Source organism: Acomys russatus, chromosome 26 (assembly GCF_903995435.1).
Source record: "Acomys russatus chromosome 26, mAcoRus1.1, whole genome shotgun sequence".
NCBI classification, from domain to species: domain Eukaryota; kingdom Metazoa; phylum Chordata; class Mammalia; order Rodentia; family Muridae; genus Acomys; species Acomys russatus.
The window spans coordinates 34,182,975-34,205,982 of NC_067162.1; the positions used below are offsets into that span (position 1 = coordinate 34,182,975).

The following is a 23,008-nucleotide window of genomic DNA, read 5'->3' on the forward strand; positions in this document are numbered from 1 at the left end:
ACAACAACAACAACAATAATAATTTTCTTTTTATCAAGTATCAGTTTTTCTGGACACATAGCTCAGTGCTACGGTGCTTGTCTAGCATGCGTGAGGTCTAGCATGCGTGAGGTTCTGCGTTGGATCCTCATACTGCAAAAATGAAGATCACTTTGTCCAGTAACACTGGCTTAGCAATGCACCAGCCGCTCCCTGCTTACAGAGAGACTTGGCTTCATGATGGACCTTTGTTTGCTGAAGATACCGTCTGGTTATGGATGGACGTACAGATGGAGACATTGGTGCCCCCCCCCCCCCGCCCCCGGCTCTAAAGTCTTGTTTGCTATTCATCTGCAGCAGGTAAGAACTCCATGTGGGCTCTCTCAACAAAGCAAAACCTTTTACCTCATTTCCATGCAAGGTTGTTCCCAACCCACAAAAGCACAATAGGAGCAATCATGAGAAACCCACTGAGTCGAGTTGAAAAGGCCAGGCAGCTGCCGAACCTCCACACATTTTCCCATGCACTGCGCAGAGGGGAAAATGCTCTTCCGGAGATGGTCCTGGTTCTGGCTGTACATGAGCACAGGTGTCATTCTGGGAGATGAACTGAGCAGCACTGAGCAACATGAAAAAATTAACTGCTATCAACTGAATAGACTTTCCTGCAGCTTCCGAGACGCAGAGAAGTATTGCCGTGACCAAGGAGGACGCCTGGCCCACCCTTGGAACCCAAAGCTTCAGGCTCTCATCCAACACTCCTTGAAAAAAGAAACAGTGTGGTGGGTCGGGGAAAACCAAAACCAATCGAGAAAGCTTCAAGGGACAACCCAGCCAGGTAGGGTTCCAGCATTGTGTTGAGGAAAGAAACTTCTTGTGCATTGTTCTAGGACAGAAGGAAATTATCTTTAACCTTTCAGCTTTTAAATTCAGAAAAAGGGTTGACTTGACTCATCTCTCCCTGCAGGTTTTCTGCTTTTTTTTTTTTTTTTTTTTTTTAAGATTTATTTATTGCCAGGCATGGTGGTGCACGCCTTTAATCCCAGCACTCGAGGCAGAGGCAGGCAGATCACTGTGAGTTCGAGGCCAGCCTGGTCTACAAAGCGAGTCCAGGACAGCCAAGGCTACATAGAGAAACTCTGTCTCAAAAAACCAAAAAAAAAAAAAAAAAGATTTATTATACAGTGTTCTGTCTGTATATAACGCCTGCACACCAGAAGAGGGCACCAGATCTCATAAATGGTTGGAGCCATCATGTGGTTGCTGGGAATTGAATTCAGGTTTTGCACTTTTGTGCCAAGGCCTTCATTTGTCTCTGTAGGAAAGGCAGTGCCCCATCTCCACCCCATCCCCCTGACAGAGATTCTCTGTGTAGTCCTGGCTGTCCTGGAACTCCCTCTGTAGACCAGGCTGGCCTTGAACTCACAGAGATCTGCCTATCTCTGTCTCCCCAAGTGCTGGGATTAAAGGCATGCGCCACCCAGCTGCAGTGGGCTTTTTGTTAAAGCCTGTCTCAGAAGCTTAGTTCCCCAATCTTCATGTATGGTGCTAGTTTGTTTTATTTGATTTTGGGAGTTTGGGGGTTTTGTTCAGTTTTGATTTGTATTGGAGACAGTTTTGCTTTGTAGTGTAGGAAGTCCTGAAACTTGGTATTTAGCCCAGGCTGGCCTCAAATTCTCAATCCCCTTGTCTCAGCCTCTTGGACATTGTCTCTCCATGTATACAACTAGCTTGTACTATACAAGATTCTAAAGAGGGAAATTTATTATGGTGACTTTCTTTGTTATCCTTGCCTCCAAGTTTCCTAAAACAGAAGCCAAGAGAGAAATTACCTTTCTTTCTTTTCTTTCTTTCTTTTAGTTTTTTTGAGACAGGATTTCTCTGTGTTATCTTGGCTGTCCTGGACTCACTTTATAGACCAGGCTGACCTCGAACTCACAGTGATCCTCCTACCTCTGCCTCCTAAGTGCTGGGATTAAAGGCATGTGCCACCATGCCTGGCTCTTTCTTTCTTTCTTTTTTTTTTTTCTTTTTTTTTTGTGACAGGGTTTCTCTGTGTAGCCATGGCTGTCCTAGACTCACTTTGTACACCAGGCTGGCCTCAAACTCACAGCAATCCTCCGGCCTCTGCCTCCTGACTGCTGGGATTAAAGGTGTGTGCCACCACCCTGGCATTTATGGTCTTTCTTATAAAACTAGGTACCATAATCAGTTTTAGAGAAAAAAAATCCAACACGTTATTATATCATCATTCCTCTGTTAATGTCTAGGTAATTGATTCTAACCTCTATGATTAAAAGCATATAAATATTAAAGATTAATCTATAATATATAGGAAGAAATCATAAATTTTCATTTGCTGAAAGCCAGACAAATTGGGCTTTCATATTGAGAACATGTATGCATCCCCTTAGTGCCACAGTGTGTATGTGGGGGCCAGGGATCCACCTCAGGTATTTGTCCTTGTTTGAGGCAGGGTCTCTCTTGTTATCTGCCACAGCACACCCCAGGCTAGCTGACCCATGGGTCTCTAGGCTTCTCTTTCCTCCACCTCCCCTCTCACCTAGGAGTGCTGGGATTATAGGCTACCGTGGCTGGCTCTACATGGGTTCTGGGGATCTGAACTGGCTCCTTACACTTATGCAGCAACTGTGCTGTCCACTGAGCCATCTCCCATGTCTGACTGGAAAGAATGAGACTTAACTGAGTGTGATGCCCTTCCAGGACATGTCACTGGCTCCAGGGACTCAAAGCTTGGCCAGTGCCTCTCCATGGTCACAAATGCTAAAGATGCCTTCCCAAGGAGATACCAGTGCACAAAGAAGCATCATTTCATCTGCCAGGCCGGTGAGTGACAAAACTACATCAATTCTCACTTCAAAACTGTTTTTGTATAAGGAATGCATGTGAGAGGATTTATTTTAAGCAATCAGCAATGGACCATAGGGCAGATGCAAATTTTTCTATTTTTAGTTATCTTTTAAATTTTGTATTGTGCACCCATGGGAATGGGGTGGCACATGTGCCACAGTGCACATATGGAGGCCAGAGGACAACTTGAGGGAGTCAATTCTTTCCTTCTACCATGTGGGTTCTGGATTTAAACTTGGGTCATCAGGCTTGGTGGCAGGTGCCTTTTCTCTATGCGCCATCTGTCCAGCCTGCAATTCTTATTTTCATGACACTGAATATCATGACATTGCCCCTTGGAGTGAATGACATCCGCACACATCCCACTATCCCAGTTGCTTGTTGAAGTCCTCTCATGCTTGACTTGGTTGAAGTGCAGGAGACACTGAGGTGGTGGCTTTCACTTGCACCCCTTAGTCTGGTCAGCACTGGGTTGTAGAGACAAAAATGGGAAAGCAAAGAGAATGTGGCAGAGGCAAAGGAGAAGACGAGAGAGGCCATGATCTCTTGGAAGTGTGCACCAGTGGGTGTGTGACAGTCATTTTTATATATGTGCCCATGACTTCAGGTTCCTATAGAGGCCAGAGGGCAGAGGCATTGGAAGCCCGTGCAGCTGGGGTTCTAGGCAGATGTGAGTTTCCTGGCATGGGTGCCAGGAATCCAACTCAGATCCTCTGCAAGAGCAGTGTGCACACTTACCCACTAAGCTAATTCTCCGCATAACTGCCATTTTTAATTAAGTGATACTCCTGGCAGTGGCATCTGCTTTCATAAAGCACTGTGGATTCTTGAAGTCCTTACAATATCTCAGACAATCTAGATTGTCTCATCCCACTTTTTGGGGGGTGTGGAGGGGGGACCAAAAGACTCTCATTTTGTAGCTCATGGCTGTCCTGTAACTAGCTCTGTAGAACAGGCTGGTCTCAAACTCAAAAGGATTCTTGCTGCCTCTGCTCCCTGAGTGCTGGGACTGAAGGTGGGTGCCACCATGCCCAGCCACTTCATTCTGCTTTTTTAATTTACAAACGTGTTCTTTCTAACATATGGAGTGTCTGTTGCTAATAAAAGCAGGATTCGTTGCAGTCTCTCTGTCCCAATAGAGAGATCATCTTCCTCAAATAAGAGCGTGAAGGCACCCACTGTCTCAATGTAGTGACTGTCCAGCTTCAAGTCCCTCGGTCTTTACCATTCCCAGTTCTTCCTTGTGGTGGTCATTTCTGCTTGACCCTTGCAGCTTGCTGCTGCTAATGAGACCAAGGTATAAGGCTGAAGCTCTCACAAGTCAGCAGCCATTGCTTCCTCCTCACAAGCTGTCTCCCTAATGTTCACCAGCTGTATTGCCATTATGTGTCACCTGCCCATCACAGCCCACTTCCATGTTAAAAAAAAAAAGCAGTTTTTAAAAAAGATTTGTGGGTTTTTAAATTTTTTATTTATTTATTATTATGTACACAGTGCTTTGTCTGCCTGTACACCTGCATGCCAGAAGAGAGCATCAGATCACATTATAGATGGTTGAGAGCCATCATATGGTTGCTGGGCATTGAACTCAGGACCTCTGGAAGGCGCAGTCAGTGCTTTTAAGCTCTGAGCCATCTCTCCAGCCCTACAAAAGCAGTTTTAGTTAATATAGCCAACTTGATGATACAGGCATCAGTTTTGAATGAGAGTCGAGTGTTTTGACACTCTCAAGAATTCTTGCCTTTGAGCTCTATAATACAAACCAACCCATTCCTGTACTGTACCCAGTTTTATCGTGTATCCAAGGATGACCCTGAACTTGTGGCGCTCCTGCTTCTCCTTCCCATTGCTGCGGTGACAGGCGCGCCCAGCCTGATGCCTGAGCGTCTGTGCCTAGATATGCACATCTCTGAACACTGCAGTGGGCTATGGTCTCTAGTGGGGAATGAAGCATCTCTGAACACTGCAGTGGGCTATGGTCTCTAGTGGGGAATGAAGCCAAGTGAAGAACAACACATAGAGTGGGCTGTTTTTAAACTATAGCATGAGAGATGGCTCAGCGGTTAAGAGCCCTGTCTGCTCTTCCAGAGGTCCTGAGTTCAATTCCCAGCAACCACATGGTGGCTCACAACATCTATACTGGGATCTGATGCCCTCTTCTGGCCTGCAAATGCCGGAATGTATAGCACTCATCTACATTAAATAAATAAACAAATCTTTTTTAAAAAAATAAAATATACCATGAGTGAGTGTGTGTACATGCACACACACAGACACACCTATGAACATAGCAGAACAAAAAGTGACACTAGTGGCTGATGGGTAGGAAGGAAACAGGGCAGAAAGGACATCACCAAGCCACACTCCCAGCCCTAAATGTCTGTCCTTCATAGACTGTGGAGTCGGTGATACTCTGTCAGCACGAAACAAACTAAAACGATGATTAAAAAAAAAAAACAAAACAGATGAGGAACTTTAAAAAACAATCCTTCCAAAAGTAAAATGGAGGAAAATGAAACTTTGAATTGTTCAATACTTTTCTCAAAATAATTTTGCTTAAGATGAATAAAGAACCAGAAGTTCACAGAGGCGATCAAAGCTGCTGGTTTCTTGGTCCTGTTGTTTTGGTTGGCATGGTGACAGGTGGCTGGAGCAACGGAGAGTTTATACCTAATCCACAAGCACAAGGCAGTGAGAGAGCTAGCTTTTTTTTTTTTTTTTTTTTTTTTTTTTTTTTTTTAAGACAGGGTTTCTCTGTGTGGCCTTGGCTGTCCTGGACTCCCTTTGGAGACAAGGCTGGCCTCGACCTCACAGAGATCCACCTGCCTCTGCCTCCTGAGTGCTGGGACTAAAGGTGTGCGCCACTATGTCCGGCCTTGGCACAGGCTTTTAATACCTCAACAGGCAGGGACACACCTCCTCCAACAAACTAGACCACCTCATCCTTCCCAAACAGTTCAAATAACTAGTGACCAAGTATTCAAATATATGAGACTATCGGGGTCAGTATCATCCAAGCTCACGTGCACACACACACACACACACACACTGTAAAAGAAAGTAAAAAGTAAGTTGCCGTCTGCCAGAAGAGGATGTAGAAGGCTTCTAGTTGAGTAAGGAAGTAAAAAAAAGTAGTGCAAGAACAGTAGTGAGTAGACTAGACACACTGCTGATGGCCAGGCAGTGGTGGTGCAGGCTGAGGAGGATTGTGGGCCTAACTTTAAGTCGAGGTGTAGCCAATATAGTTACATGATTTGCTTTAGTGATGCTCAATTGGCCTCACTAGATGTGTGTATGTATTAAGGATGGATGGATGGATGGATGGATGGATGGATGGATGGATGGAGAAAATGAGGCATTCCAGAAGTCACTGTTGGGCTGAGAGTGTAGCTCAACGGTAAAGTAAGTGCCTGGACCACCACAAAAGCCCCTCCTCCCATTTCTGGACCCTCAGCTCTATACCGACCAGAGTTACAAAACCACAAAGGAGGATGTTTTGCTCAGCAGGTCCTTTCATACAAGTAGCTTAACCCTCTGTTGCTCACATGTTGGCCCAATTAGACCCAACTTTAGGTCCCAGTAGCATGCAGTCAGATGTGGCTGTGGTCAGAGCAAAGGGGCTACTTCAGAATCCCCACGTTGTTACTTAAATGATTAAAAATCTTTGTGTTTCCCTGATTGTCGTGTGTGTGTGTGTGTGTGTGTGTGTGTGTGTGTGTGTGTGTGTGTGTGATGACTATTTGTAAGCTTAGAGCCAAAGCCATAACCAAAAGATAAACCTTTGTGTTGGCTCCACACAGCTACCTTTCCCCAGCAAGGTGGAGGAAATGAAGAAACCAAGAAAAAAAGAGGAGCCCAGACAGGGAGAAACATGTCCCCAGGTAATGTGTACCTTCTCTAAAGGTGTGACCCAGCACTGGTTGCTCTTCCAGGGGATTCAGGTTTGTTTCCCAGCACCTACATGGCAGCTCACAATTGTCTGTAGCTCTAATCTCAAGGGATCCAGCACCTTCCATGGGCACCATGCATGCACTTGGTGTACGAACACACATGTAGGCAAAACACCCATATACTTAATAAAAAAAAAAACCTATAAAAGGTTTCTTCTTTTGTTTGTTTTGGGTTGTTGTTGTTGTTGTTTTCTTCTTCTTCTTCTTCTTCTTCTTCTTCTTCTTCTTCTTCTTCTTCTTCTTCTTTCTTTCTTCTTCTTCTTCTTTCTCTTCTTCTCTTCTTCTTCTTTCTTTCTCTTCTTCTTCTTCTGCTTTCTTCTTCTTCTTCTTCCTTCTTCTCTCTTCTTCTTCTCTTCTCTTCTCTGCTCTTCTCTCTTCTTCGTCTTCTTCTCTCTTCTTTCTTCTTCTTCTCTTCTCTTCTCTTCTTCGTCTCTTCTTCTTCGTCTTCTCTCTTCTTCTTCTCTTCTTCTTCTTTCTTCTTCTTCTTCTTCTTCTTGTTTTTCCAGACAAGGTTTCACTATGTAGCTTTGGCTGTCCTGGACTTGCTTTGTAGACCAGGCTGGCCTTGAACTCACAGCAATCCGCCTGACTCCGCCTCCAGAGTGCTGCGATTAAAGGCATGAGCCACCACGCCCAGTAGAGGGTTTTTTAATGTAGTGCATGGTGGCTAATGTGGACCCTCACAACTGGCCAAAGTGCAGAGAATAAGTGACTGTGGAGTGCTCAGCCACGAATGGAGCTCCTATATAACTCTATACCCAACACGGATCAGGCACCATCCAGGAAGCGGGGCCAGAAAGAGTGTCAGAACCAGAGGGCAGGGATGACTGGAGTTAAGCAGTGTCCTCAGGGACAGCTGCACTCGTGAGCTGTGGTTGCTGGCACAAGACCTGCTGGAGATCCAGCCGCCCAACATTGTAATGAGGAGGCGGAGGGCACTTAATCCCTTCTCCTTATCTGGGCAACTATAAGTAGCTTGTATTCTGGAGGAGAAGCCATCTCGGGGAGTCAGTTTTCTTTGAGAGTGTGTCCCTAGTAGGTCAGCCGAGCACCGGTGTATGTTCCCCAGGACTATATGGGCAGCACAAATTGGACTTGATGGCTAATGAAAAACAAAAGGAGAGGAATGAAGCTGGGGTGCATGAGGAGGTGGGAGTTGATCTGGGAGGAATTATGGGGAAGCGAGAACAAATATGATCAAATACACTGTATGAAATTCTCAAAGAGTTAATAAAATATTGGTTTGTTTGTTTGTTTGTTTGTTTGTTTAAGTCATGAAAAAGTGCTAGTTTAGAGGGCTGGGCTTTTAGCTCAGTAGAAGAACCCTTGGCCAGCATGCATGTAGCACTAGGTTTGATCTCCAGGACTGCCAGGGAAAAGTATGAGTTGAGTAATAGCTCTTAGATTATACTAATAAAATCTTGGGGGTGAAGGTTAAAAAGTACATTACCAAGATTAAGGAGTTTAAATTTTTCTAGTTTATTACTAACTAATGGTGGGGCGCAGGGCGGGGTGGGGCGCATGTGTGTGCTTCTTCCCCGCTGTGTGTGAGGAATACAAGCATGAGCCATCGTGCCCAGCTTTTAAAAAATTCTTAACTCATCCCATGAGAGACTTCAACCAGACTCCAGGTAAGGGCGCCTTTCCTTCTTCCGTGTCACCATAGCTTTCCTCATCTTTTATCCCATCTTACTAGCAAGATGTTAGTCCAGGAAAGCAGGAGAAGAGAGTTTGTAGGTACTTTGTAACAAGCCAGGAGAAAACACTGAAGACAGTCTTTTTAGTTCACAGACTCTCTGCCCTGGGCAGTTCTTACTGTCAGCCTGATTGGGAGGCTGGTCACCTGGGAGACCAGTGATGGATAGCTCTGGGCAGGTCTGTACCAGTGCTCCCAGAGAGCATGCCGAGAGCAGGGCAGATCTACCTGGAATGTGAGGTGACACTGTCCCATGGGCGTGAGGCTTCTCCTCTGGAGAAAGCTAGAAAGCTCTGAAATCTTTGTTGTTGTTGTTGTTTTGTTTTGTTTTGTTTTGCTTTGCTTTGCTTTGCTTTTCCAAGATAGTGTTTGTCTGTGTAACCTTGGCTGTCCTGGAACTCTCTTGGTAGACCAGGCTGGCCTCTGATTTCTTTTTTTTTTTTTTCTTTTTTCTTTTTTTATTACATATGTATAAGACAAACTACATACAGCAGGGAGAACCATGTGACAATCATGAGAATAATGAGTTCTATGGCCTCTGATTTCTTATCCTCCACACTGTGAACTACTGAAACAGATCTGCCATGCCTGCACTGCAAACACTAAGTCCAAATATGTGTTTCCTCTTTCAAGTAGCTTGTGTCAGGCCTTTTGTGAGTCACTAAGACTCACAATGGGCCCTGCAACTTCATCTGGAGCTGTAAACTACTCCTTACTGCTCACTGGCTGCCTAAGAAAATTTGATTGAAAGAAAACAAAGGCTCAGCCAGGCATTGTGGTGCTCGCCTTTAATCCCAGCACTCAGGAAACCGAGGCAGAAGCAGGTGGATCACTGTGAGTTTGAGGGCAGCCTGGTCTACAAAGTGAGTCCAGGACAGCCAAGGCAACACAGCGAGACCCTGTCTCGAAAAAACAAACAAACAAACAAAACACAATAAAAAACAAAACCATAGGAGTCTGTGCTGTTCTGACTGGCTCTATAGGTGGTCTGATCTCCCAAGCTCTGCGTCACTTGATTGCTTCAGGTGATGGCCATCTTAAAGGAGAATGTGGGAGGAGAAAGAAAGCAATAGAGAGAGGGCTGGGGACTTAGTGATAGAGTGCTTGCCCAGCATGCAAGAGGCCCTAGGTTGAATCCTGGGCCACTGAGGAGAAATGCAGGCAAGCAATAATGGTAGCATGTTAAGACTTTATAAATGGTCATTTCCCAAATTATTTCAAAGTAATCATATACCGCTTTGCCCTCCTATTTTTCTAGATGTTCCTCCGTCAGCCTCTTGTCGACATCGTGGTCCTCGTGATCTTGTACGTACCGTAGTGTGTGAAATATTAATTTCTCTGCTTTTGATGGGTCCTGCCAGGATCTTCCTGTCTCTTAGAGTGTGCTGGGCACAGCTTTCTAGAAAGGAACATACAAGAAAGAGTTAGGGTAGCAGATTCTAGCAACCCATCTTTGTGGTTTTGTGCAGATAACATACCCATCTCCTTGCTGTTGCTCCTTTGCCCTCTGGTTCGTTCAGGGAACTTGTGGCATCTTTTAGGAACATGTGCAATAAACACAGTAAGATCTGAAAGTCTAAGAGGGGAAGGCAGCCGAGGGAAGGGAAGGCAGCCACTGTCAGTGCAGCTGTCTCCTCTTCAGAGACTATACGGTGACCCTCTAGGGCCTGTCTAAATTGTTTTGTTGCTTTGTTCCAATATTAACTGAAAAGGTGTTTCTAGTAATATAAAAAGACAAAGATGAAGTAAAAGCCCCGCCTTGGCACTTGCTAAGCTCACAGCCCTTGAAATGCTGCCAGGAGGAGGAACCATGAAGTCTGAACTGCTATATCTGCCCCCCTCAGCTCTTCAGTTTCTTTGCCCCTAATTTTCCTGTCTGACCTCAGCCCCGGAGTCAGAGAGAGCCTGATTGCTGCCACTGGACACCCCATTCCTCATCACCTTTCTCTTCTGGCCTTCTACTTCCTCCTCAAATACACCCAGCAGGCTTTGCGCCCACCCTGCCCCCAGAGGTCCTCAGACATGTTGGCAGAGGCCACTGTTGGTCTGTATTCACTCTCACCTCTGAGTCTGGTCTGAAGCACAGCCCTTCTTCCCCATTTGCTTGCCTAGACGGTTCCTTCACAGTCCTGGTATAATTTGTCAGTCTCCGCTCCTGTGGAGGCCCTAGGAGGCCAGACACTGGGCTCATTTTGTTCAGTCGGCCCAGTTCACCAGAACGCATGCTAGCACATAGTAGGTGTTCGATAAGTAAGTGAATGATGGACAATAAAACCTTGGTCCTTAAGGTACAGTTCCCCCACAGGTGTTTGACATCAGTATGCTAGCTGTATCCTACAGACATGGTAGGCCCAGCATGAAGACAGAACTCTGCCCCAGCGATGCTGTGCTTGCTAAAATAAAACTCAGCCTCTTCCTTGACATGTTTTTATCTTTTAGTCTGAGACACAGTGCTTTCACATCGAGCCAGTTTCTTCAGTACGTCCCAAAGCCACACCAAAGATGACTATCCCATCTCCAACCAGAAGCTCACAGGTGACAGCAGCCACACCCGCACCCAGCAGCCCGCCACAGGTGACAGCAGCCACACCTGCACCCAGCAGCCCACCACAGGTGACAGCAGCCACACCTGCTCCCAGCAGCCCACCACAGGTGACAGCAGCCACGCCTGCTCCCAGCAGCCCAACACAGGTGACAGCAGCCACACCTGCTTCCAGCAGCCCACCACAGGTCACAGCAGCCACACCTGCACCCAGCAGCCCACCACAGGTGACAGCAGCCACACCTGCACCCAGCAGCCCACCACAGGTGACAGCAGCCACGCCTGCTCCCAGCAGCCCACCACAGGTGACAGCAGCCACACCTGCACCCAGCAGCCCGCCACAGGTGACAGCAGCCACGCCTGCTCCCAGCAGCCCACCACAGGTGACAGCAGCCACGCCTGCTCCCAGCAGCCCAACACAGGTGACAGCAGCCACGCCTGCTCCCAGCAGCCCACCACAGGTCACAGCAGCCACACCTGCACCCAGCAGCCCACCACAGGTGACAGCAGCCACACCTGCACCCAGCAGCCCACCACAGGTGACAGCAGCCACGCCTGCTCCCAGCAGCCCAACACAGGTGACAGCAGCCACGCCTGCTCCCAGCAGCCCGCCACAGGTCACAGCAGCCACACCTGCACCCAGCAGCCCACCACAGGTGACAGCAGCCACACCTGCACCCAGCAGCCCACCACAGGTGACAGCAGCCACGCCTGCACCCAGCAGCCCGCCACAGGTGACAGCAGCCACACCTGCACCCAGCAGCCCACCACAGGTGACAGCAGCCACACCTGCACACAGCAGCCCACCACAGGTGACAGCAGCCACACCTGCTCCCAGCAGCCCGCCACAGGTCACAGCAGCCACACCTGCACCCAGCAGCCCACCACAGGTGACAGCAGCCACACCTGCACACAGCAGCCCACCACAGGTCACAGCAGCCACACCTGCACCCAGCAGCCCACCACAGGTGACAGTAGCCACACCTGCACCCAGCAGCCCGCCACAGGTGACAGCAGCCACACCTGCACCCAGCAGCCCACCACGGCCTGTGATGACAGAGGTCTCCATGCCTGAGTCCACAATACCTGCTGGAAGAACTTTGGCAAACATCACTTCAAGCCCAAAAGAAGACTCTTACCTGGGAATCATCTCCACCCATCCACAGATGTCATTTCAGAGTGCATCCCATCAGGTAAATCTGGAAAACAGAAAATAACTGGGTACCTCCATGACACTGAAAAAGCACAGGGCTAGGAATGTAGATCAGGGGTGAAACACTGGCCTAACATGTACATGACCCCAGGTTCAGCCATCACTAGTGAAAAAAATAGTCATAAAAAGAGCACATATGGACATATGAACATACGTGAGATGTCTATCATGACATCTCCAGGGTTATGATTTTTAGAAGCAGATGGTCACCCCTATACCTCCCAGGAGAACTGTACACTAAAAGCAAAGATGAACTGACTCCAAGACAATCTTTCTCAGTGGGCTGTGTGCCCATAGAAGTACTTGAAGGATCCTTTTTGTCTAGGACTCAGATAGTCAGCATTTGGTGGTGAAGGACCTCTGCTGGCCTGCCCCACTCTACGAGAGATGCTAGAGAAAAAGAAAAGCCATCAAGTCAAGGTGACTGACACGAATCCCATTCCCCACTCCTACTTTTAAAAATCCAAACCCTGTTTATATGCAGCCTGGCACTTTCCCATTTAAATACCCCATTTGCTCTGTTTCCCATGGCAACGGAAGCTAGAGGCCCCAGCATCATCTTCCACCAGGGAAGGACCACCTTGCAGTAGCTTAAACCAATAATAGGGTTTGCTTCCTTTCCTTAAATTAAGAGGGAAAAATGTAGAATGAGTATCCGGAAGTATTTGTAGATAAATTGCTAAACTGTTAAGAGACTTCAGTAATGTTGCCCAGCTCAAGATGTATGTTAAAACTAAGTATGCAACAATGAGAAAATTAAACACAGGCAAGTGATGTAACAGACACCTTTATCTCAGTACTCAGGAGGCTGAGGCAGGAGGATTGCAAATGTAAGGCCAGCCTGGGGCCACATCAATGTTAAGATGTGTCATGATGTGGCCCTGGTTACACTTTGAGTTCTAAAGTACCAAATGAAGTATGTGACTCCACGCTGCCTGTAGCTAAGAGAGCATCCGGAAAGCCTCCACTGGGCCAGGGGGCAGCAGCTGCAGCTCACTCATGTCTTCATCCTTTCTTATTTGCACCTCAGTTCACCAAAGCCACAGTATAGTGACTCTCAGTCCAGGGTCCTTCTGTAAGTGACCTCTCAAAGTCAGGAATCACCTATTAAACCATGTGACCCATAAGAATAGTGTGCTGGCTTGTCTTACTTCAACTTGACACAAGTTAGAGTTATCCAAAAGGAGGGAACCTCAGTTGAGAAAACGCCTCTACGAGATCCAGCTGTAAGGCATTTCCACAATTAGTGATCAGTGGGGGAGGGCCCAGCCCATTGTGGGTGGTGCTATCCCTGAGCTGGTAAGAAAGCAAACCAAACAAGCCAGTGAGCAGCACTCCTCCATGGCCTCTGCATCCGCTCCTGCCTCCAGATTCTGCCCTGCTTGAGTTCCTGTCCCGGCTTCCTTCAGTGATGGACTACAATATGGAAGTGTAAGGCAGATAAACCCTTTCCTCCTCAACTTGCTTTTACTGATGGTGTGTCATCACACCAACAGACACCCTCAGTTAGACAGACAGGGTCATGACCCACTATTCCCATCTAACAGAGCATCTGCAGAGTGCAGTAGGGCCTTAGCAAACGTCTCTTGAAGATGTGTGAGATACGTGGGCTGTACTCCAGAATTCAAGCAAGTAGGTTGGGTCTGTGTGGACATCAGTAAAGGCTGGGCCTCAAGCATAGAAGCCTTATAAGCCTGGGCCTTTGTCTGTTTGCTCAGTTTGTCCAGAGAAGTGTTCACCGGCCACCTCCTGCTACATGGTACTTTGAGGTTTTCCCCTTTTGAACATGATCTCTTTTCCCCAGTGTTGAGGCTTGAACTTGGAACCTTGTCCTTGCTAGATAAGCTCTCTGTGAACTCATCCCTAGAATTTTACCAGGAACCCCATCTGTCTTCGGATTATTCATTCTGTAAAACTCTTACCCATCTTCTCCCATGTATGAAGGAGCTGGAAATCAACCCCACCCACCAGCAGGGATTCTTCCCAAAATAACAGCCCTTTGGGAGCCTGTGGTTCAGGAAACTTAGAATGTCATCCATGGCCAGTGTCCACTGTCATGGTATACCAAACTCCAAATACATGATAATAATTGTGTATAAATAATTTTGACAAAGTATTATGTTTTACGCTCATTCATTTATTTGTGTATATGGGAGTGTGGGTGCCATGTCACTCATGTAGTGGTAATGTGGCAGTCAGAGGACAACGTGTAAGAATCAACCCTGGCTAGGCTTGGTGGCAGAGCCTTTAATCCCAGCATTCGGGAGGCAGAGGCAGGCGGATCGCTGTGAGTTCGAGAAAAGCCTGGTCTACAAAGCGAGTCCAGGACAGCCAAGGCTACACAGAGAAACTCTATCTCGAAAAACCAAAAACAACAACAACAAAAAGAGAATCCACCCTTTTGGTTCCAGGGATCTAACTGGGGTCCTTCGGTCTTAGTAGTAAAGTGTCTTTACCTACTGAGCCATCTCTCCAGCCTGGCGAAAACCGTTTCTTCCCAACAGGTCATAGGTGACACAACAGAGAAGTTGATGCCAACAATGACTGCTTTGCAAGCTCACAGTGAATTCCTGAAAGCTTGTACCATTCTCCAGAGACTGCGAGATTTCCCTCCACCATCTCCCACATCAGCTCAGGTAAGCAGAAACGAGGGATGATGGAGCAGTCGTGCCCGCCAAAGCACTGGGCATCATAAAAGTACTTGGTGGAAAGAGAGCTGAGTAGCAGCGAACATAACTGTATCTTTAAGTCTGGAAATGAGTGCTTTGATGGGTATTCTCAGAGTCACAGTTCCTGTCCATTGGTTCGCTGCTTGGGTCACTTCATTTTAATACACATGTTAGGAGAATTCATGAGACAAAGATAGATGCGGAGCCTGCATAGATGCGGTGGTGTGGTCTTGAGACAGGCATTAAAACCAGAACGCTCCTGACCTTGCAGTTGTCTGCACCCATGCTTGGTGACATCACTTCCTCATAATTGGTCAAGCTGCTTCTTGCTCATAAGACGGTGGTAGCCACTGGGCGTGTGCCACACGTCTTTAATCCCAGCACTCGGGGCAAGCCTATGGATGTGAGTTCAAGGACAGCCAAGGCTACACAGAGAAACCTTGTCTCGGAAAAAAAAAGTGGTAGCCTAAGAAATTCAGTGTTCTTTTTTTTTTTTTTCTATTTGTAAATACACCACAATAAGCATGTCTCTGGTTTTTGCTGCTTTGGTTGGTTGGTTTGGCTTTTTGGTATGTGGGGGGGGGGGGGGGAGTTGCTTGTTTGTTTTCACTTTTTTTATTTTGAGACAGGGTTTCATGTATCCTAGGCTTATCTCAAACTTGATGTGTAGCCTAGGATAACCTTAAACACTTGCTCTTCATGCCCTGCACCTCCACACCCAGGCTCAGGCCTGTGGCTTGATGCTAAAGCACTCGACCAAGTGAGCTGCATCTCCATCCTGCCAGGGTTTTTCAGTTACAGAAATAATACATTGTTAGGAAGAAAATCAAAGCTGGGCAAATACAGTAATGAGAAACACACACACACACACACACACACACACACACACACACACACACACACACTCACTCATACACACACACCTTTGCCCTTGCAAATCTCATGAGCTAGAAGCGATCATTGTTCCCTTTGCCCCTGACTGGCTGTGAACAACCATATATATTCACTATTTCCTACGTCACAAACTTCTTAAAAAATAAATCATAAGGAGCCGGGTGTGGTAGCACGTGTCTTTCATCCCAGCACTCATGCCAGCCTGGTCTACATAGTAAGTGCCAGGACAGCCAGGACTGTTACACAGAGAGACCCTGTCTCAAAAAATCAAAACAAACAAACAGATATTTTTATACCTTTGACTTTTTCTTTCAACTTTTTTTGAGACAGGATGTCTCTGTGTAGCCCTGGTTGTCCAGGACTCACTCTATGATCGCCTTTGAACTCAGAGATCGATGGCCTCTGCCTTCCAAATGCTGGGATTAAGTGCATGCGCACCCCCTGCCAGGCACCTTTGACTTCTTTTAACTCAACACATTCTTACAGGTATTTTTCCACATCTGTCTGCACAGATTAACTGACTAGCACTCATTTGAATTTTTTGTTCATTCACGGACACAGCCTACTTATGTGCATCCTTGTAAGTACATTGAACACTTACATAAATAATCCTGAATGCTACAGTGGAGCGTCAAAGCAATGATGGGCTTTTAGGCTTGTAATGGGTAGGGCCAAACTGTTCTCAAAGTTTTCATTTCCACTGTGGCCCCACAGTCTTTTTTTTTTTTTTTTTTTTTTTTTTTTTGCCAATTCTAAAAGCAAGCAAGAAAAAAGAAGGTGTCTCAGCTAGGGTTTCTATTGCTAGGCTCAAACACTATAACCAAAAGCAACTTGGGGAGGAAAGGCTTGTTTGCCATATGGGTTATGCTCCCTCATGGGGGAGGCCAAGGCAGGCACCTGGAGGGGAAACAGAAGCAGAGGCCATGGAAGAGCCATGCTCAGCCTGCTTTCTTATAAACCCAGGATCACCTGCCCAAGGGTGGCACTGCCCACCATGGGCTGAACCCTCCCATGGCAATCAGTAGTCAATAAAATGCCCTATTGACTTGCCTATGGGCCAATCTTACGATTGGCATTTTCTCAACTGACAGTCCTCCTTCACAATGGCTCTAGCTTGTATCAAGTTGACAATAAACAAACAAGCAAGCAAGCAGCAGGCAGAGAGGCATGTGCTGGGTTCTAATGAAGCCTGGCCTCCCTTTTTGAGCTGTGTGTTTGCAGCTATGTTTATGAGTTCACTTCTGTTGACTGTTATGCCTGGCCCTGGACCTAAGCATGGTTTCTGCCATTGGGACATGCCCCTCTCCTCTTCCCCTTCAGCCTGTCTCTGAGTCGCTTTGTGCCTTCATTCATTCTGCCCACTCTTCAACTTGGTCTTGTTGGTTATGAGTCTTTATTATCGAGACTAACTGTTGTTATTCATACTTCAAATGCTTTGTGCCAGGCTCTTACTTGTTCATTTCTGTATATGTTGGTTCGTTTGTTTGAGACAGGGTTTCTGTATGTAGCCCTGGCTGTCCTAGACTCACTCTGTAGACCAGGCTGGCCTTGAACTCATAGAGATCCTGCCTCTGTCTCCCAAATGCTGGCATTAAAAGCATGCAGCACCACTGTCCATCTGATACCTTTGATTTTCACAGATGTTTTTAATAAATATAACTTTGGAAGGAAATAACACCCTAAAATAAAAATACTAGTACCTACAGCAGATGTCCAGTAATCATCCAATCAAACTTGCCTAGCATTTCCTTTTGGGTATTAGTTGGCTGGTTGATTTGAGACAGGGTTTCACCATGCAGCCAAAGCCTTGGCTTTGAATTTACTTGCAACCCTCATGTCTCTGCCTCCTGGGTCCAGGGATTACAGGCAATGTTCCACTGCGCCTGCCTGCTAAGCCTTTTTGACTCTGTTTGTTTCCTATGAGAGAGACCTGCATAAAAGAGAACTGGTGTTTTCTCTTGTTTTTAGAACTCTTCACCTTGCCAGGTGGTGGTGGCACACACCTTTAGTCCCCAGTACTTGGGAGGCAGAGGCAGGTGGTTCTCTGAGTTTGAGGCCAGCCCGGTCTACGGAGTGAGTTCCAAGACAGCGAGAGCTACACAGAGAAACCCTGTCTTGAACCCCCCCCCCCAAAAAAAATTCTCCCTGGTCTCTGTTTTCTGGGTAGCTCAAAGCTTTTGATGCCACCACCCATGCCTTTAAAAAAGAGCCCACCCAGTCAGCATTTGGCCTGGCCTTGCTCTGTTCCCGAGCGTCGCTCTTCTAGTTCAGTTCTGTTCTCTAATATTGTCTGCTTAGCATTCAGCATTCCCTAGAATAACGTGAAACAGTCCTCCCCCGTCGGTGGTATATGGAGTCGTATATTTTCCTTGCCTACCAAATGATGATGTCGCTTTTTTATAAAAATACATTTGAACTCTATCACAGATATTAAACTGTGGGGCTGGGCCAGTAACTTAGTCGGTAAAGTGCCTGTGCACAAGCTTGAGGACCCCAGCACACACCTGCAGGACCCTTGTAAGAGCCAGGTGTGGCCCTGCATGTCCTGAAATGTAGTGATGGAGAGGTGGATAGAAGTGGATGGAGTCCTGGAGTTTGCTGGTCAGCTAGTCAAGCTGGGTGGTGAGCTCCAGGTCCGATGAGAGACCCTTGTCTTTGAAAACATAGTGGAGAGCAACTGATGAAGACACATGACATGGAGCTGGCCTCCAGATGTACATACACCCACATGAATATGTGCATACGTCACACACAGATACATAGACACAGGGAGGGAGAGAACATTGAGCTGCTTAAAATAAGGTACAAATAAATGTAAAACGGTCACAAGCAGCTACATGTGTTTCCTTCCTGACATCCCTAGGTCAGTGTGGCCAATTTACTCGAGGACCTGAGTAAGCAGCTGCTGACGCTCCCGTTCCAGAAAAATGACAGTTGGGGCTTCAAGCCTTCAGAAGTTAGCTGTCCCTTTCATTCTTCGCTTGGAAGTATAATAACAAACCAGACCACTCAGCAGATGATTCAGCAAGACGCTGAGCAGGTGGGTGTGCTCGCTGCAGGTGGCCAGCTCTGCCAGGGACTCTCATCTTTACATCCAGGCACACAGCCTCTCTCTCTCCCCAGTCTTCAAAGGAGAATTCTGCTGGAGAAACAGCTAAGTCATCTCTGGTCTCCTCCTCCACCCAGCAGCGGGCCAAGGCTGCTGAGTACTCACTTCATAAGCAAGTGAATGGAACTCAGTAAAGCCTATTATAAACCTTCAGCCAGATGCCCAATGCTCTTAGCTCTTAGGAAAATGCTAATTAAGCCCAAAAAGCTGGGTATAGCCGGCACGCCTGTTATCCCAGGACTAGGAAGGCTAGATCTCGCTCTAAATGCAGGTTGAAGACATGCTGGAGATGTTCCTGATGGCGCTGGGGGAGATCCACAAGGCATTTTGCCAACAGAGCCTGTGTCCTGAGCCGGCAGTGACCTTGACCTCTTCCACGGCTACTCTGGCATTGAGCAGGTTAACAGGCTAGAGGACTGGGGACATTTCATCTTGACCGGGGCTTGTAGAGGGCATACAGAAACTGATTTGCATTTACATTCTTTCAGCCCAGATGCGTCATCTTTGCCTCTGAGCACGTACACTCTGGGGCAGCCTGCACCCTTGAGGTTAGGCTTCCCATCAGCAGAAGCACTGAGGGAGCTCTTGAATAAACACCCAGGAGTGAACCTTCAAGTGAGTATGAACTGGGCTGAGATGAGAGTGAAAACGGCACGCGATGGCAGTGAGGGGATGTACACACCAGCTGGGCCAGATGAAGGAGTGCGGTGGGCACTAATTTATATTTCATACTGAGAGGAGAAAGGCCTCTTTAAAATGATCAGGTAGGGGCTGGAGAGATGGCTCAGTGGGTAAGAACACATGGTCTGTCCATAAAAGGACATGAGTTTGAATCTCCAGGAAGATACCTACTGTCCTGTTCTGGCATCTCCATGCCTGTTCTCTGGCATAAGCTGTTACTACTATGTACACACACACACACACACACACACACACACACACACACACACACACCTAGTATATAGCTAGGTTTGATGGCAGATGTCTGTTGTCCCAGTACTTGAGAGGCAGCAGCAGGTGGGTTGCTGTGAATTCAGGGTTCAAGGATAGCTTTGGCTAATTGTAAGTCTTAAAGAGAAAAAAAAAATCCAGTAGGGATCTTGGGAGCATAAAATGGATATGTGTATTTCACTAAGTTTCTGTGTTGTGATTAGAATTGATCTCAACTTATGTCCTGGCAAAGTTGAGATTATCTGAATCATAACTAATTCAGTGAGGGGAGAAAAACACAGAGGGGGGAGGAAGAGAGGGAGAGAGAGTGTGTTAGAGTGTAGAATAAAAGTATAGTATAAAAGTGTTTCTGAGACAGAAAAAAAAAGGATAGTATAAAAGAACAAATGCGCTGTCTTTCATTGTTTCTCATCGGTGTCACAGTGTTAACATACCTTCACTTGACACATTGTTGGGGTCCCAGCATTTAGTTTATAGCTGCTACTTTGTAATGTGTTGTGAGACTTGTTTATGACCAACTGGGCAGCTGGAGGAACTGAAACTTGCTTCGTCTGCAGGTAACAGGTCTGGCTTTCAACCCTTTTGAGACTTTGGATGACAGGAACATTGTTGGGAGCATTGGAAACGTGCTGCTGAGCTCTGCCTACCGATCGCTCCAAGTCCAAGACTTAAGAGAAAATATTGAGGTACAAGTGTCTTGACAGAAACAGGGCATGCTGGGAAAGAGAATGAAAGAGCCAAGTACATAGCCCTTGTCTCTATCCCAGCACTGGGGAGGCAGAAGCAAGCCATCTCTGTGGGTTCAAGGCAATCTAGGATACATAGTGAGTTCTCTATGACAGAAAGGCTACTGCCTTTTTTTTTTTTTTTTTTTTTTTTTTTTTTTTTTTTTTTTTTAATTGATGTCAGGGCCAGTAATTTGTTACACATCTCACAAAAAGAGATAAAGCTAACTCAGTCCCAGGAGAAGCCCATTTGAGACTCCACTAAACACTGCCTTTGTGCTGCCTGCTGAGACCTAACCAAGAAGCCTGGGGACATTTGCTACCTCATTGCTACAAGGAAAAGGTAAGGCCCAGCTTAACCTGGGAGATTAACTGTCTCTCTTGCTAGATCGTGCTCTGGAGAAATGCCAGCATGGAGACCCAGCCTACCAGCCTCAACTCGAGTACAGAGCGGTTCATGGTCACAGTGAATGTCACTTCCTTGGAGAAATCCCTCATTGTGACCATTGAGCCCGAAAGTCCCCTTCTAATGACCCTCTCCCTGGGCTTCCAGGACCAGCCTGACCACACTCACTTCTACCTCAACATCAGCCTTCCGAGGGGCCATGTGTGGCAGAAAGGTATCGGCCATCCGCTGCTGAAGCTTAATTGGTGATATGTTTTTCTTATTTTTAACTTGCACTTATGAGGTGATTGTAGGTTCACATGCAGCCATGAGAGAAAACAACACACATGCTTTTTATCCAGCCCTCGTAGGAAGTGACCTTGACACAATGAACTCTCAGTAGATGGTCCCAGGATTCCAAGCATTCATCTCTTTATATATGTGCACTTTGTTTTATGTAACTAAAGATGGATTATGTGATGCATAGAAGGGTAATTTTATCTATATAAATATATGTAATATGTAGAGAGATCACATATGTATATATGATAAAACAAATTTTATAAAATGCTAATTATAGAACCCAGTGATAACATGAATATGTACTATTAAATTTAACTTTTAGTGTGGTTGAAAATATTTATAAACAGACTTAGGACTGAGGGTGTAGCTCAGTGGTAGACTATGTGTTTAAAATGACAAGGCTTTTTTTATCCTTAGGATAAAAAATAATTTTTTTAGACCAACTGAGGAAATAAAACTCCAGCACCATGGGCCACACCATATGTATTTCAAGCTCAATAGGATATATCTGGGTGTATATGACATACGCACCCCAATTTTATTTTTAGTCTTAGATGTGGGTAAGAGTCAGAGATAGTAAACCTTGATATAAGACAAAATGACATCACCAGAGAGGTCAGGGGTCTCTGAAAGCAGAGCTGAGGGTGTAGCTCAGTTGGTCTTAGTCACTGTTCTATTGCTGTGAATGACCACAGAACTCTTAAAAATTGAGGCTTGCTGTTTCCGAGGTTTAGTCCACTGTCATCATGGCAGCTTGCGGGCAGTGAGAGTGCAACACCCACATCCACTGGCAGGAGGAAGACAGAGACTCTGGGCCAGGGTTGGGCTTTTGAAACATCGAAGCCCACCCCCAGTGACACACTTCCTCCCACAAGGAAGGCCACACCTCCTAATCCTCCTAATCCTTCTCAACTAATGCCACCCCCAATGACCGAGCATTCAGATACATTAGCCTAGTGGGACCATTCTTATTCAAACCACCACAGAGCCTTGTGTGATGGTTTCACTTTTCTAGAACTCTAGTCAGTTCCAATTCACTAGACCTAGATGTGCATGTATCCAAAGGAAATGAATCCTGGACTGTATATAACGCCGAGTTCAGGATTGTGTCAATGGTCTGTTTTGCGCACATTTCCCGTGCTAGGCTTGTGTCCTCATTCATAAGATAATAGTAACGAATAGTAGTTGTGAAGCTGATGGGGTTTTATCCCTTGGGGAATATAACCCAGTGTAAACATACTCTTTGGCTGCTTTATGGAGTTCTTTTACCTACCACCTTTCTCCACCCCAATCCCTTCAAACCCCTGAACACCCGGTAGGAGAGAAAGTCTCTTTAGATTACTTCCTGCTGATTAGGGGTATCAAGTTCCTTGGGGCAAGTCCAATCTTCGTCGGCAGGTTATCTCCAACCAGCAGCCAGCAACCAGCAATCCATCAAAGAGCAACCAGCAAAAGAAGCAGCAGGAGCAGCAGCAGCAGTGGCTGCCTCTTGGGGCTCTGACAAAATCAAGTGCCTCCCGGAGCATGAGACAATCACAGTCAGCTGCTGGGACAATCTGCAGCAGCCCTGTGTCCCACAGCCAGTGTTAAAACAAAAACATATTCCCATAACTTCTCTGTGTTTTTTGTTTGTTTGTTTGTTTGTTTGTTTGTTTTCAAGACAGAGTCTCTCTGTGTTTGCCTTGGCTGCCCTGGACTCCCTTTGTAGACCAGGCTGGCCT

General features: G+C 46.5%; 1 protein-coding gene across 1 annotated transcript in view; it reads left to right on the top strand.

The window, feature by feature from the left end:
- Positions 1-522: 522 nt before the first annotated feature.
- The window catches only part of Pkd1l3 (polycystin 1 like 3, transient receptor potential channel interacting), a 60,605-nt gene continuing 38,119 nt past the window's right edge, over positions 523-23,008 (top strand). The window contains exons 1-10 of the mRNA XM_051168861.1: positions 523-817; positions 2,704-2,826; positions 9,755-9,801; positions 10,936-12,231; positions 14,756-14,887; positions 18,678-18,854; positions 19,195-19,322; positions 19,412-19,538; positions 20,432-20,560; positions 20,988-21,219. Of these exons, the coding sequence (XP_051024818.1) occupies positions 523-817; positions 2,704-2,826; positions 9,755-9,801; positions 10,936-12,231; positions 14,756-14,887; positions 18,678-18,854; positions 19,195-19,322; positions 19,412-19,538; positions 20,432-20,560; positions 20,988-21,219 (2,686 nt within the window). The remainder of the gene's footprint in view (positions 818-2,703; positions 2,827-9,754; positions 9,802-10,935; positions 12,232-14,755; positions 14,888-18,677; positions 18,855-19,194; positions 19,323-19,411; positions 19,539-20,431; positions 20,561-20,987; positions 21,220-23,008) is intronic.